General features: G+C 35.1%; 3 protein-coding genes across 4 annotated transcripts; all 3 read right to left on the bottom strand.

Annotated features, from left to right (window-relative positions):
- Nucleotides 1–304: 304 nt before the first annotated feature.
- On the bottom strand, nt 305–3,054 carry LOC135126920 (geranylgeranyl transferase type-1 subunit beta). 2 transcript variants are annotated; one of them, XM_064053154.1, is made up of 5 exons: nt 2,815–3,054; nt 2,648–2,766; nt 2,434–2,475; nt 951–1,114; nt 305–900 (listed from the first exon to the last, which is right to left on the bottom strand). In XM_064053154.1, the coding sequence occupies exons 1-5, from the start codon at nt 2,916–2,918 to the stop codon at nt 424–426; spliced, it is 906 nt and encodes a 301-aa protein (XP_063909224.1). In that variant the 5' UTR covers nt 2,919–3,054; the 3' UTR covers nt 305–423. The 2 variants fall into 2 exon arrangements, with proteins under 2 accessions (XP_063909224.1, XP_063909222.1); XM_064053152.1 differs by having other exon boundaries at nt 2,434–2,601; nt 2,815–3,052.
- Nucleotides 3,055–10,043: 6,989 nt separating this feature from the next.
- Nucleotides 10,044–11,132, bottom strand: LOC135126489 (tRNA-uridine aminocarboxypropyltransferase 2). The gene is made up of 3 exons (XM_064052509.1): nt 11,096–11,132; nt 10,918–11,042; nt 10,044–10,860 (listed from the first exon to the last, which is right to left on the bottom strand). The coding sequence occupies exons 2-3, from the start codon at nt 10,992–10,994 to the stop codon at nt 10,188–10,190; spliced, it is 750 nt and encodes a 249-aa protein (XP_063908579.1). The 5' UTR covers nt 10,995–11,042; nt 11,096–11,132; the 3' UTR covers nt 10,044–10,187.
- A 100-nt stretch (nt 11,133–11,232) lies between these two features.
- On the bottom strand, nt 11,233–13,634 carry LOC135126488 (crossover junction endonuclease EME1). Its single transcript, XM_064052508.1, has 7 exons — nt 13,190–13,634; nt 12,932–13,116; nt 12,326–12,496; nt 12,108–12,279; nt 11,819–12,062; nt 11,576–11,771; nt 11,233–11,417 (listed from the first exon to the last, which is right to left on the bottom strand). The coding sequence occupies exons 1-7, from the start codon at nt 13,563–13,565 to the stop codon at nt 11,253–11,255; spliced, it is 1,509 nt and encodes a 502-aa protein (XP_063908578.1). The 5' UTR covers nt 13,566–13,634; the 3' UTR covers nt 11,233–11,252.
- Nucleotides 13,635–14,620: the final 986 nt, after the last annotated feature.

Raw genomic sequence — 14,620 nt, 5'->3', positions numbered from 1 at the left:
ATTTTAGTTTCTCTTAACATTTAATTATTAAATATGCGTATATAAAAAAATCGGGACGGCAGACAGACGGACGGATAGACAGATAGACGAACGGACGGACAGACGGACAGGCAGGCAGACAGACGGAAACGGGAGACCTATTTTTTCGCACTCTAGGGGAAAACGTAAAAGTAGAGTCGGCCGACGCACTCGATTACAATGCTTCCGTCGCTTACGCTCGGGAAGTAAAAATAATAAATAACTGACCTTTTCCACAACGGTTTTACCTGTCTTTTTGACAGTTACTAAGCCAATTCAAACAAACTTTTTCTTTAAAAACATTTATTATTTTTAATTTGTAAAAATTATAGTAGTTATTGTATATGTGTTTCCACTTTATAAAGCTCTGACAGCACAATTGGCCTTAAAATTAAATCTCCATCTTCACCCCTCCCTCCACTTCTTATGCAAACTCTTCAAATGCTCATGCGCCCTCACAGAAACATTCAAATCGGGAAAAATGCTTCCTATCCCTTCCTCCTTCATAAAACTCAGTCCGGCCAATCCCAAGTAAGTGTGCATGGGATCAGGAACCGTGTTTACCCATTTCGAAAACCCACCATTTCTATCCTGCGTCACTAAGATATACTGATTATTATCAGCAGCTTCAATAAACTGATATGCATTCAGAATTTTGAGAGCTCCTCCCGTCCAAAAAGAGTAACAAGTATCCGACGGTTTATTCGGTCGTCCTGTGAAGCCGTACTCGAACCTATTCAACAGCCATCGTTTCAGTCCTTCTACTTGTGTTTTGGAGAGTCTGTGCAGTTGCTTAGTGAGAGCTAGTGTTGCTACGGCACAAAAAGTCGAGCCGCTGTGCGATTCCAGTTCGGGGGCTTGTGCTATGCCGAAGTCGTATGACTACAAATGTGTTCTTTAGCGAAAAGTTGGTGATTAAGGAAACAACTTACTATGCTTTTAATTATAAAATCCACAGTTTTATCGATGTTCATGCCGGACCAGTCGTCTAAAATGTAACAGATACAGGCCGCGCAGAATACGAAACGCATGTCGTATTCGCATCCGTCTTTGGCCCCTGTGTAACAGCCATTGGGAAGCTGTAGTGTGCGTAGACCTAGGATGTATAGTTTTGTTAGGCAAAGTGGATTAAAGAACACGCATTTTTCTAAAATATTCGAAGGTTTTTAAATAATTACAACCAATTTCAAGACAAGACAAACAACGGCAGGCAGAAATGGAGAACCTACTTTTTCGTAATTTAGGGGTACAAAAACGTCAAGACAGCAAGACGCTATTACAATAATTCCTAGTTTACGAATGCAAAAATTTTGCAATTTCTCAAATTAAAACTACAACATCTACCGTAACCTATTGCGTCCAAAATTCGGTGTGTAAATTTTGCCAGAGAACATCTATGATTTTACTATATACATTATATGTAAAGAGGGATTGCAGCGCTACAAATCTTTGAATGTTAACAAAGGTTAAAGGTAAAACACAAAAACTTCTGTTTGCGTGTGATTATACATATAAAACGAATGATTTTTCCGCTTGGAACAAAACTGTCATTTCTGTTACCAACAAGTTAAGAATGTAGGTAATGCAACAAGTGGTGGATTATACAAAGCAGTCCTAATGTTGAAGGACGCAGACAAAATTTAACACATATTTCTCCTTTAAAATTTTCTTACAGGCATCCAGAATTTCAACGAACTATAGTTTTTTTTATGGTAATAAAAAATTGTCGCAGTTTTAATAGGAACGACAAAGAAATCTGAAATTTATGCTTTTAACGTCGGTCGCCTGCAAAAATAATTTGACGTACCATATCTGTCAATCAGCAAAGCGATTATAAAACTTTGTACATCAAGGTGATTTTGAAATTTCGCGGATTTTGCCGCTTCGTTGTGATGATTAATAAATAAAATGACTGTTCCTCACCTGTCACAAATGCATAGAATTAAAGGCACAAATCTAAATTATAACCTAACTTTCTTGAGTGTAAGTATGTACTTATAATAAAATGGGGGTCATTTTTAATTTCTTTAGATTATCACGCAATTATTAACGTATGTGATGGGTAGTCATACAATATTCTCACATATGTTATCTTTTTATTATAATAAATTTGGTGAAACAAGCACGCTACAAATTATGATGAAAAATGTAGTGTAGGAAAAAACATTGAAAAAGAATTTGGAATGAAGGTAAATCAACAATATTTAAAACAAATGAGAAGAAGTTAGGCGAGAATGAAAAATTCACAAGTGGGAAAGGCGCAAATAATTGATCTTGCCCTACTGTTCAAACCTTTCCTCATATTACACTAAATAATCAACCAAAAATGACATTATTTCAAATTTATTATAGACTGATGACCAAACGATATACTTAAATTCATTAAGTTTTAACAAAAGTGTACTAAGAACTTACTTTTAATTACAGAGTCTCTGTGGATGCGCTCCAAATCATCTCCTAAAATAATTAACGTTGTTAATGCTGAATACGTGTTAGCAATATGGCCCCACTTGTAATTGGCATTCTGACCACAATTAAATGGTGTGTTAAGAGTTGAAGACCCTTGAAAGCCACTAACAAGTTCTACAAGATATTATTAAACCACATTTTTTAAATGTATCATAAATACCTGAATCATCACAAACTTGTAAGCAATAAATCCAGTCAATTATAGATTGCTTGTTAGGAATACTGCCTAATTCATTCAAAAGATCTAGACCCGATATTGCAAAGTAAGTTAAAAGCATCCTAAAATAAGTCACATAAATAAGCAAAATGTATGATTATGGCAACTACCTGTGGGTATCCATGGACTGTAACGAAGCAGGTAACCCTCGAAGAATCCTCAAAAGATATTTTTTGTGCACGGAAGGGTTGAATTTTATTTTGTAGTAATCCATTTCTGTGACAATATTACTACGTTAATTATTAGTCGTTAAATTTTAAATAAACATTCTGTGGTCAGAGAATCATCATTTGTCACATGATTGTCACTTTTATAAAGTGAGGTTATGTTCGTTCAGTCGAATAACCAAAGAAGTTTTATGTGTAGAGGGACTACAGTGTTTATTGTTTTGTATCACACATACGCAAACCCTCTCCTCTGTTCGCATCGTGTTCGTACACATTTCGTGAATGGACGGACAAGCGCGAACCGGGTCAGTAGCGTAACTAGATTTTATTGCGATGTATTAGTTTTAATTTCAGTGAATTACATACATTAGTCATTGTTCTAGATTTTAATGGATGTTTACAATGACCACGACCAGATATTTACTCGAACGTATGAGAAGTGTACTGTGATAACCCAAATCCCGCCTTAAATTGATATGTGAAAAGAATTGAAAAGCCCGCGAAAAATTTAAAAATTCAAAAATTTGGCCTTGGCTGTGATCGTCTAACAAAATGGAAATAAATAAAACACGAAATTATTTATTCCTCTGCTGACGAAAAAAAAGCTGCGACTAAGTTGTGCCCGTTAAAGACACCGCTTAATGCCCAGCAAAAAAAAAACTTTCCAAACTTTGAATGAAATCAAATTAGACGTTCTGAATCAATGCAAATATTTGAATATCACAAATTTAATAAAAACAAAGCAAAATCTGAAGTAAAGTAACTGTATGCAAATACAGGGTGTTATTAAAAGTTACGTACAACAAAATTGACAGTTCTTCGCGAAGTCTAAGAAGTCTGAAAAACTTATTTTGTGTTATCAAAATTGTAAGGGGAAGATTAACCCTTATCCAACTTTTTTAGACGCTACTGAGAGATAAATTAGGTAAAATTAATTTATTTTAGTAAATCCTAGCAACTGTAACAATACAACTTGTGTCAAGACTAAATGTTGTTATAGAAACGAGAGATGATCTTGTTATCAGAGGCGTATAACGAATTTGGACAAAATTTTTTATAATTTTTATCTCTAAAAGAAGAACACTTTTACCTGAACGTTTTTTAACTATTAGCACCCATACTTCGAGACCAATTGCCGATTTTATTTTGTACGTACCTTTCAATAACACGCTGTATATACACACGTTATATCGGACGTGTGGCGGCAAATTTAAATTGTAGCAGTCAACAAGAGAACAAAATTCTAATAAAAAACTATGCAGCGGCAGCGGCACCAGAGCGCTATAAGAGTGTGGCGATCTAACTATGTCAATTTCATTTTAGAGCACAACAAAAATACCTATAGAGGGCGTTGTAGCACGAGCGGAGTTTGGAGCTCCTGGTCGTGGCTGTTCTCCTACCTACGACGGTGATTCTATCTATCACAAGCACTGCGACACAGCAGATCTCCATTACCAACATGCCGTACGAGCAGGTCGTTACGGTTGTAAACTCGTGATTGGGTCTCAACTATTGGTCCAAATCGACAGCGTCACGTCATCTCGACCCCCCTGACTTCTATACAAAGCCTGCTTCCTTTGTGCAGATGGCGCGATAAATCCTGCCAGCTCGAATAGAAACCGCACCCTCCGCTTCTGCCACGTATTTCGGTGTTATTTAACCTCAATTTCATTCAAATGTTCAATTTCTATGACTCTGATATTAAACTAGAACTGAACAAGTGTCAAAGTTTCAAAAGAGTAATAAACAACATTTAAATTCGCCATACGCTCTTGTGAAATTTGGAACAACAAAGAATTCTTATCTGAGATTAAGATTGGACAGTAGACAATTTTATGATGGAAGCATTAATCAACAAAATATTTACAAAACAAAAACTAGCAAAGATTTATAAAAGCAAATGATCTGGTGTGAGTAAAACTTGTGCAGATAAAAATGTTACGTGAGGTTAGAAAGTGCAGAGAATGAAAATTTACGTTCAATTTAAATTATACAAAAAATAAAATTACTGAAGTTAAAATTGTGAGATAGAGAAAAATTGTATGTGGTGAAAAATTGCAAGCTAACAAAATTACATGAGTATAGTATTTTGTGTCTAAAATGCGTCAAAATTATGTCTCCTAGAAATGCGATCAATCCTGTGACGTTGTGCAAATAATGATCGAAATCGAAGGAATAAAATGCACGTCCCATATGACCCACAAAGTTGTTAATTTGTTCAACGAGATTTTACAGTTCAAACATGTGCTCGGTTTGAAAATACTCTTTCAACATGGCCGCTGCCAGAACAAAGAATTTACCCGATGTTAAATTATACCACACTTTATCAACGATTCAAACAATAAGTTTACATTACGTTAAATTATGCCTTAATCCAAGTGACTGGCTACCTAAAACCATTAGCGTTGAGAGTTTATATCGTGTACTGTTTATCCCAAACAAAACACATGATAAATAAACACAAAATGCGTCCTGCGTTACGAGGAAATATGCGTCTCGGTGATGTAATTATCCATGTTGCGAAAAAACAGGTCTCGGTGATATAGTTTTCCACGTTGTGGTGACCGAATTTAAATCAAAATTTTCGCGTTGAAATTAATGAACAGCGACGCGAAATCACACTTGAATAATTTAAATTTGAAAGAGGAAAAAAATTCACTCACAAAAAAAGACATTGTTAAACATAGGCAACCAAATATGCATGTAGTCCCCCAGGCTCCAAGGTAGTTCTGCATGTTTTAGTTAGTTTGGTAGAGATAGAGGGAGGGCAGCGTGGCGGAGCGTCAGTCTGAATGTGTTTTTGTGAGCGTAAACACGTGGTAAGAGCTTAGATCATATAATAAATAGATACCAATACTCAAACTGAAAGGTGTGACTAGACATGAAGCTATCTGTTGTCGTTTTCTACGTCCAGGGGAGTAGTATAATGCTATCCTTGTGTGATCACCACATCTTCATCTTTGTTATATGCATTTCATCTGTATATGTCTATTTCACTTCCATCCTTGTACCGCACCAGCGCAACAAATCGCTTTTGACAGATGTTTCTTCTAACCTCTCTTTCGAGTTGTTGTACAAAAAACAATTTTAGAATTTAGAACAAAGATCCTATTTTAAGTGATGTAGTCATAAAGGATCACAATTGCTGCCAAATAATTTACTATTCCTTTCGTTATCTACTGTGAATTATTTATAAAATCAAGCTGTCAACATCTTTCTTCCGAAGTTAGTTCAGACATACTTCCTAAAATTTAGGCGCGCAAAATTCAAATAGTGATCAGGCAAGGATAGCTCCATTGTAATCCCTCCATGCACGAGAGAGATGTGTGACAGTAGGATGTCGTCACAGGCTGTCCTAGGGAAAGAACACGGCATGGTGGTATCTATTTATTATATGATCTAAGGGTAAGAGCTAGTTTAAACTAGTTGGTTTGATAGTTAATAAAAGGGAGGAAGCCTTTGTTTACGCGCGGCTAATTCTTGCGGCCTTTTAATCGAAAAAGTGCGAAACATGTGCTGTAAATTTGTTTTATTGTTTGTAAATTCACCAATCAAGTTAGTTTTTCTTACTCGTCAGCTAGTGCAAACACAATTTAACAATCAGGATTATTTAAATAAACCAATTGTTAGAAGATTTCATCAAATTCACTTAGTCAGGAAAATACCTTTGTTGTTTAATTACGAATAAGTTTCTAGATGCATATGCGTAAGTGTTACATTATAACACTTCATAATTCTTCACACAAGATTGCTAATAGTTCATTTACGGTAGTTAAACAAAATTCATTATACTGCGAACTGGCGGGCGATTAAAATAATTTCTTCCCTTAGGCGGTTATCATCGTGTTATTATCGTCTTTATCATGATTACATCATCGAGGCTTGTCCTCACAAGGCTACAGATTGATCACATCATCGAGGCTTGCCCTCACAACGTTAAAGATTGATTACATTACAACGCTGCAGATTGATAACATCAACGAAGTTTATTCCTCGCAACGCTAAAATAACACCATCGAGGTGTTCCCTTGCAACGATAAAAATTTACATCACCGAGACGCTTTTTCCTCGCAACGATGATTGGATATTTTTGTGTCTGTTTATTATGTGTTTTGTTGGGGTAACCAGTTCGCGGTATGCTAAACTCTCAAAGTAAATTGTTTTTTTTTAAGTAACCAGTCACTTAGATCATGATATAATTTGACATAATGTAAACTCTTTGTTTGAATCGTTGATAAAGTGTGGCAAATCTTAATCTCATGTAAATTTCGTTAACTTTGCAATTATTCACCTCATGCAATATTTCTTTAATCTCACAATTTTAACCTTAGTAATTTTCCTTTGTTGTATAATTTTAATTGAACGTAAATTTCATGCTCTCCAGTTTTAACCTCACATAAAATTTTTATTTGCACAAGTTGATTTCACACTAGATCTTTTGTTTCATAAATCTTTGCTAAGTTTTGTTGTGTAAATACTTTGTTGATGAATGTTTCCACCGTATAAATTATCTGATGTCCAAATCTAATCTCACATAAGAATTATTTGTTGTTTAAAATTTCACAAGATTGTATGGCGAATTTAAATGTTATTTATTGCTCTTTTGAAACCTTAACACTTGTTCAGTTGTTGTTAATATCAGAGTTATAAGACATTGAACATTTAAAATGGAACTGAGGTTAAATAACACGGAAAACGTGGCAGGAGCGAAGTGTGGTTCTTAGTCGAGCTGGAGAGATCTTATCGCGTCGCCTGCACAAAGGGTACAGGTTTGGATAGATTCAGAGGCGGTTGCGATGTTGTAGTCCTCTCGACTTGGCCCAATAGTCGAGACCTAACTGCGCATCTGCGATCGTAATGGCCTAGTTTCGGACGGCATGTTCGTCCTAGAGATGTGTAATATGCTGCACGGGTAGGTTTGCGATAGATAGAATCACCGTCGAGGGGGGAGAACAGCCCCAGACCGGTAGCCCCAAACTCCGCTTGTGCTAGAACGCCCCAGGGGTACTTTTGTTCTGCTCCTGTTAACTGCTGTAACTTTAAATTTGATGCCACACGTCCGTAATAACTTGTGTATTTGCATTCAGTTACTTTAATTCAGATTTTGCTTTGTTTTTATTAAATTTGTGATATTCAAATATTTGCATTTCGTGTTTGTTCGTTTTTCATATGTGTATGTCTGTCAATTTGCGAGTGTCTTTTCTTTCATATTTTTAAGGTGTTTGAAATGTAATATGTCCGTGAATATACGATAGGGGATTTTTGGGGCTGAGGAGTGAATCCTCACAGCTTTTTTCCTCCTGAGAGGGGTGCCATGTTAGCTCCTCCAAAACAATTTTGTCTATTATTTCTTGCGCTCTCGAATCACACGTAGTGTATGCTCACTTGTATGAAAGAACGTCTTTCCGCCATGTTTAAAAAAAAAAACACATACAACGTAGGTTTTCTTTTTGTTAGACGATCACAGCCAAGGCCATACTTTGAATTTGTCGCGGACCTTTCAAACTTCTTCAAGGTCAATTTAAAGGCGGGAACTTTGGGTTATCACGACGTTGTGAGGGAAATATCTCGATGATGTGATGATGATAATAAGGGTGATATCTGCCTAAAGGGAAAAATTTGTAATCTCCCCGTATCTCAGTCCACGATATTATGAATTCTACCGCACTTTCCACGGTCTTTTCCAGACTGGGGCAACCTTAGGTTAATTTAACTGCGGTAAATAAACTATTAGCAATCTTGTGTGAGGAATTAAGAAGTGTTATAATGTAACACTTAAGTAACTATAAGCATCTATAAACTTATCCATAACTTTGTAAACAAAGGGATTTATTTATCCTGACTAAGTGAATTTCATGAAAACTCGTCTGCAAGTGCTCAGTCTGAACAAATCTAGTGTCTGTTAAATTGTGTTAGAACCAGTTAATGATTAAAATCCTAACCTGATCTGTGAATTTACAAATAATTAAACAAATTTACAGTACGCGTTAGAAGCCGCAAGAGTTAGCTACGCGTGTTGGGGAAACTGTGATGTCGTCGTCGTTACGATTAATTGTCGTTAAACAAAGATTTCCTCCCTTTTATTAACCACGAAACCAACTAAACTTAACCCAGCTAACTCACCACGTGGTTTTCACTCACAACACACAGTGAAGCCTCTCACCTCTCTACCAAGCCGCCCTCTTCTACCAACCCCCTAACTAAAATTCCAAGCAGAACTACCTACTACCCAAAAAGCGCCAACGTGCACATAGTTGCTTATGTTTAACGATTTTTTGATTGGATTTTTTTTCAAATTCAAATTATTCAAATGCAATTTCGCGCCGCTGTTAATTTTTTTTCAGCGCGAAATTCTAATTCAAATTCGGTCACCACAGTACTAACCACACTTTTGTTTTTTTTGAAATTATATTAAACTGAAACTCGTCTGCCACTGTACCTAAAGTCACTAGATCTACTATTACTTTTAGAAAGTACGGCAAACTGCCTGTGGTCGGAATTCGACAGAGAGGAACCTAACCTATGTGTTAAACAAAGATAGCGCGAGGCTAGTAATTTTCGCTATCTGTCAACGAAAGTTTGATGTGTTTACGATTTGAGGTTACGACAGACTGTACTAGAATTATTGAGTTAACGGACCGGAAAGAACATTATTCCAGTCACAAAGTAACTCCAGTCCTATTCAACGAGAAAGTGTCACCGGTAACCAGCAAACAGTCGTGGAAGACGTGTTACCACCAAGGCAATTGACGGCCAAATGACAGTAACAGGATCGCCATACTGGAAGCAAAAAATACCTGCTGTCGAAAAGACGGAGCATAACAAGGACACAGATATATTTCTATTTCATAAAAGTTACTAATTGCCACACATTTCAAGATCGAGTCACATTAACTGTACCGCGGGGGAATAAACCTCTCACTCGAGAGATATTGGTCACACTTTGACTGTATCTATACTTATTCAATATCTTTGACGATAACCTGCTCTACACAACGTAATCTACTTTCCTAGTGGCAGTAATGGCTAGAAGAAAGGGGCGTGTCGTTATTAGGAGAAAACTCTTATCAACCTTATCATTTTCAACGGTTGTTTCATTGTTCACATAATTAGGACGATTGAATTTTACAAAACTGTAAAATGAATATAGGATGTGGTAATCAGAAAGATAATTTTCAACGGATTTTTTTATTACAAAATGTACACATTCGCTGTATTTCTAGGGTTATCTCGTTTGTGCGTTTCGATATCTTACTTTTGATTTCAACTTTCGTCAGTTTGTTTCCATCATGTGTTACTTGGCTCATCAAAAGAAATTATTTTTCCTCTCGAAAAACTTGAGCTGACTGTAGTACCTTGTTCAACCTCTTTCCAATCCGTTTAGGATACTGATTATTTGAAATTAAAAACTCTTTACTTTGGTGTGACACAGCTCCATTCTGCAGCTGAAAATCACACAAAGTCTGCAGTGGCCGAAGTAAGTTTCTGTAACCGTCGTCGTTCTCCAATAAAATTAAGGCCTCTGTAGCCGTCTCTAACGTACTCAGACACCCCTCAGTAGGCTGAGTCCGTATTATATAATTACTTACACTATGGGTGATCAGTTTAACTTGCTTAATTTTATGTAAAATAGGATTACTGGAAAATATAGCCTTAGCCTGAGGCCACGTTCCATCAATTAATACTAAATTAAAACTAGTTTCGGCGTTGTTATTTTGGAGAAGAGATTTTAAGTCTACTGCATCTGGACTAGGATAAAGTAAAATTGTGTTAGGCTCTTGCAGTATGGTCTCCAAATCTCTATGGCGGCCAGGAAAACGTTTCCCTTTATAAATTAAACACTTGTTTTCACTCAATCCAAAACGTAACATGGGGGCTGTTCGTAAACAGCGTTTTTCTTCTGCTGGGTGCTGAAGAAGAATTATTCGGCTCCTGGGGCATAATGGCGGTGTTGGTAAAGATACGCACCAACAAACACTAGTAGGGCGCCTGTAATTATTTTATAACATTGGAAAGAGTCTTTAAGATGTATGGTTTATTATTTACTCGCACTGGAGGCAGGTACTTCGTACGTCAGGAGGCTCCACTGGTATGTTGGCAAAATCTAAGAGCACTTCTTCCATTGGAAATTATTTGACGAAATCGCATCGGACGTAGTGTACTATCTTCTCCTAGATAAATAGTAAAGATATCGAGATAAATAGATAATTAATGTGATTCTAACCACAAAGGCAGTGACGTGATCGGGATACTAGTTTTGAATAGATGGTGTATTATTAGTTGCATATCTATCTGATTAATAGGTGTACGGTTTGCTCACTTATTATAAGGCTGGATAGGTTTTTACTATTAAGCACAATATTTATTTGAATATATTTTATTTAAAGCTGTGTATTTCCATCTGTAGAAGTAAAGAAATTCCAAATTTTTTTACTAAGTTCAGGTCCGATTTTCCGGGTAGATGTTAAAGGACCCGCCGCTCTTCGAATAGGGATATCTTGCAATAAGGATTCAGCTGCCTTAGTTGACTCAGAATTTTGGTACGCCTGTAGAAATAAGCCTGTCAACTATAAAAGTCTACTTATGCAGACTACATAATTATAATAATACTAATAATGTGAGTTTTTTAATCAATGTTAATAAGGAGTTGTTAGGAAAAAAACAATTATGTGAAAATCAGTTCATGCTCTAAAATAATTTTTACCGTTATTAAAGACGATACAGTGGGGTATTGGGAAGTAATTGCTTCTGCAGTCTCCAATCTTGCCAAAGGAAACGTTGTTAGCATTTGCTTCCAAAGTCTGTTTAAACCATTGCCATTTTTATCAACTTTAACACAGTCGCGGTTATCACCAGCTACAAACCACTCTGTCTGTTGAAATTTTTCATATCTTTGGAGTCTAAGAAACCGAAATTTATCTCTGTTAAATTGTTCTTGTATTCTTACTTAAATGGAACCTCAGCTACAGCTTTAGTGAATTGAGTTACCAATAAACCCATGTCAGAAGCTGATTCTATTAAACGGTGTGAACAAGAACATAACAACTGCAATTCTGTAAGTTTATAATCTATAGTTTCTTTGGTAACTTTTGGGTAGTCATCAAAGAATATTTTAGAAGTTGTTTGTTTCTGTTGTTCATCAGTTAGTTGCGCCCTTCTCTCTCTTTGATTACGAATTTTCAGGAACCTAACTAGTGTTCAATTGACTTTATATTAAAACGAAATACGATACTTACAGTAACTTTGTAAACCATATATTGCCAATGTGATTGTTTTGTTATCTAGAACAGACTGCAAGGATTGTATATACCCAGATAAAGTATCACCGCTAACGTGTTCTACGAATTTTTTACAGTTCATTATAAGCAATATTTCATTAGCACTCTGGTCTTGCGAATTTAATACTAACTAAAACAAGTAGTCAGTTTATAATCTTGTAAAATATTGCGCATACTTTTCCGTCATCATTAAGAAAATGTGACTGCGTTTTCCTGGTCCAGTTGATTGTATTTGGAAATATCTGGGACTGAATTCTGTATTGGACCCCTGCTTCTTGCAATGCATTTATTATCTCATTGTTGTACTCTTGAGTGGATATGCATTCGTCTATTCCAACAGTAATAAACTATGCAATAAAGTAATAAATTATTAAATCATTACCTCAATCGTTTGATGCGTTTTTGAAACATTTTTTTTTGCCTAACTAAAATATAGTATGTATGAGTATTCTTCAATTAGGTTTAATTAACTAAAAGTTTTTGAGATGACGTCATTAATTTTGCGGAGGTATTAAATAAGCGTTTTAATACTTAACACAATAACATTAAAAATACGAATTTTTAGAGAAAGAACTTTAAAAGTTTTATAGAGTGAAAGGGAAATGTACATTTCCGTAATTTATCATCTTCGTTGCCGTTGTAAAAAATTAGACATTTGTTAAAACCACTATACAAAAATAAAACTATTTTGTAAATGATACAAACATTGTTAAGAAAGGTCTAAAACACAAATATACACCTTTCTTGTGGATGTAATCCACTATATGGCCAAAAGAACCAACCTTCATACATTCTGTAGGTTTAACGTTTTTGTAAGCGGCGGCAAGACTTTGTTTAATAATTTTCTCTTGCTCTGCTTCTTTTTTCTTTTGTTCCCTCTCTCTGATTCTCTCTTGTTTGTGTAGTTCTTTTTCTTGTTTCTTCAGATCTTTGTTGTTTACTGGTTTGACATTTTCCTTTAATATCACTACAAGTTTATAAAATAAAATAATTCTATAAAATTAAATAATTAATTAATTTTATTATCAATTTATATTTACCGTCATTTTTAGCATATTCCTTAACAGCAGTTAGTTTATATTTATCCTGCAACACCTGTAATGTTTCAGCCTCATTTGTAATGTCTTCTTGAGAACTGGAACTACTCGAAAGTGATCGATTGTTTGAAAATTCATTTTCGTTTGATGTTTTTAGTCGTTTAGTACGTGGGACACTTGAATCTTCATGGTCAAACTGTTCTTCAACTACTACAGTATCTTCAGAGAGATTTTTTAAGGCATTTTCTGAAATATATTTATTTACAAGAGCTTCAACATCAGAATCTTCGTTGTCAAGTTGTTCTGGTAAAAAATTGTCCTTTGGCGAAAGAATAATAGTATCACTAGAATCACTAGAAACTTCTAAAAAGTCATTCATTATAGCAGAAAAAAAGTTAAAACATTAACGAAATATAAACAAAGAATTCCGAAATAAAGTGAGGTTAGATTAAATTCCATCAGTTTTATTTTAAAATTCTTAGGGTATTTTGAGTTTCGGTGATATACTGTTGGCGATACTTTCAATTGTTGAAATTGAATATCCAAATTATTATGAATCCTCCTAACGTTACTGTACCTATTAATCTTTTCATTTATTATTATGGTAGATTATTATTATTTAAGGTAGATATTTGGTGGATTTTTAGTGAGTGTAATGACAAGTATTAAAATAAATTGTACGTTAAATTTAGTTTATAATCCCATAAAAGAAGACATAATAGAGTGTATCATGAGTGTAATATTATCAGTTTATTAATGTTTTTCTAATTTGAAATGTGGAAAACTTTAACTATTCCATAAACATGTAAAATGTTTAATGGTCTGGTCTGTAAATTTAATATTAAGAATATAATTTTCCAGCAATCATGGAAAATGTTCCTGAAAAAAACTTATTCAGGCTAATTTATTTTATATGAACGATATATCTAAAACATGGTAGAAGGAGACATGGTATAGGCATCCGATGTACCAATTTAAAAATGGTCTGCGCATCCATTTGTGACGTTAGGTGGCATCAACGACCTTGTGATTCTTGTGAGCTTCGCTAGGGAAGTCTAGGGAATTTCAGCTTGAGTTGTCATTGCTCTGTCCAATACGTCAATTAGTTGTCGGATAACGAATTGTATTTTAAATTTCGCGCTAATTTCACCCCACTTGACGTCACACCCGATGCGTATGCCTATACCATGTCTCCTTCTACCATGATCTAAAACTTCTAGATGTTTTTACTTAGCTTATCAGATTACAGTATCCGCATTTCATAAATTTCGAGATTTCTAATAGTTCATTTATGGTAATTAAACTAATCTTAAACGTTGATCCATTTTGAGAGAAAAGGACCTTGAAAATTTTCATCAGTCAAATTAATAACATCTCGGACTGAGGGATACGGGGTCTAATTTGTGCTTGTTTTTTGGATGTTGTTGTATTTTT

The sequence above is a fragment of the Zophobas morio genome, unplaced genomic scaffold (assembly GCF_036711695.1).
Source record: "Zophobas morio isolate AGI-343-1 ecotype UQ-CSIRO unplaced genomic scaffold, CSIRO_AGI_Zmor_V1 ptg000011l, whole genome shotgun sequence".
Classification (NCBI taxonomy): Eukaryota; Metazoa; Arthropoda; class Insecta; order Coleoptera; family Tenebrionidae; genus Zophobas; species Zophobas morio.
This window is presented reverse-complemented; position numbering and strand designations above follow the sequence as displayed.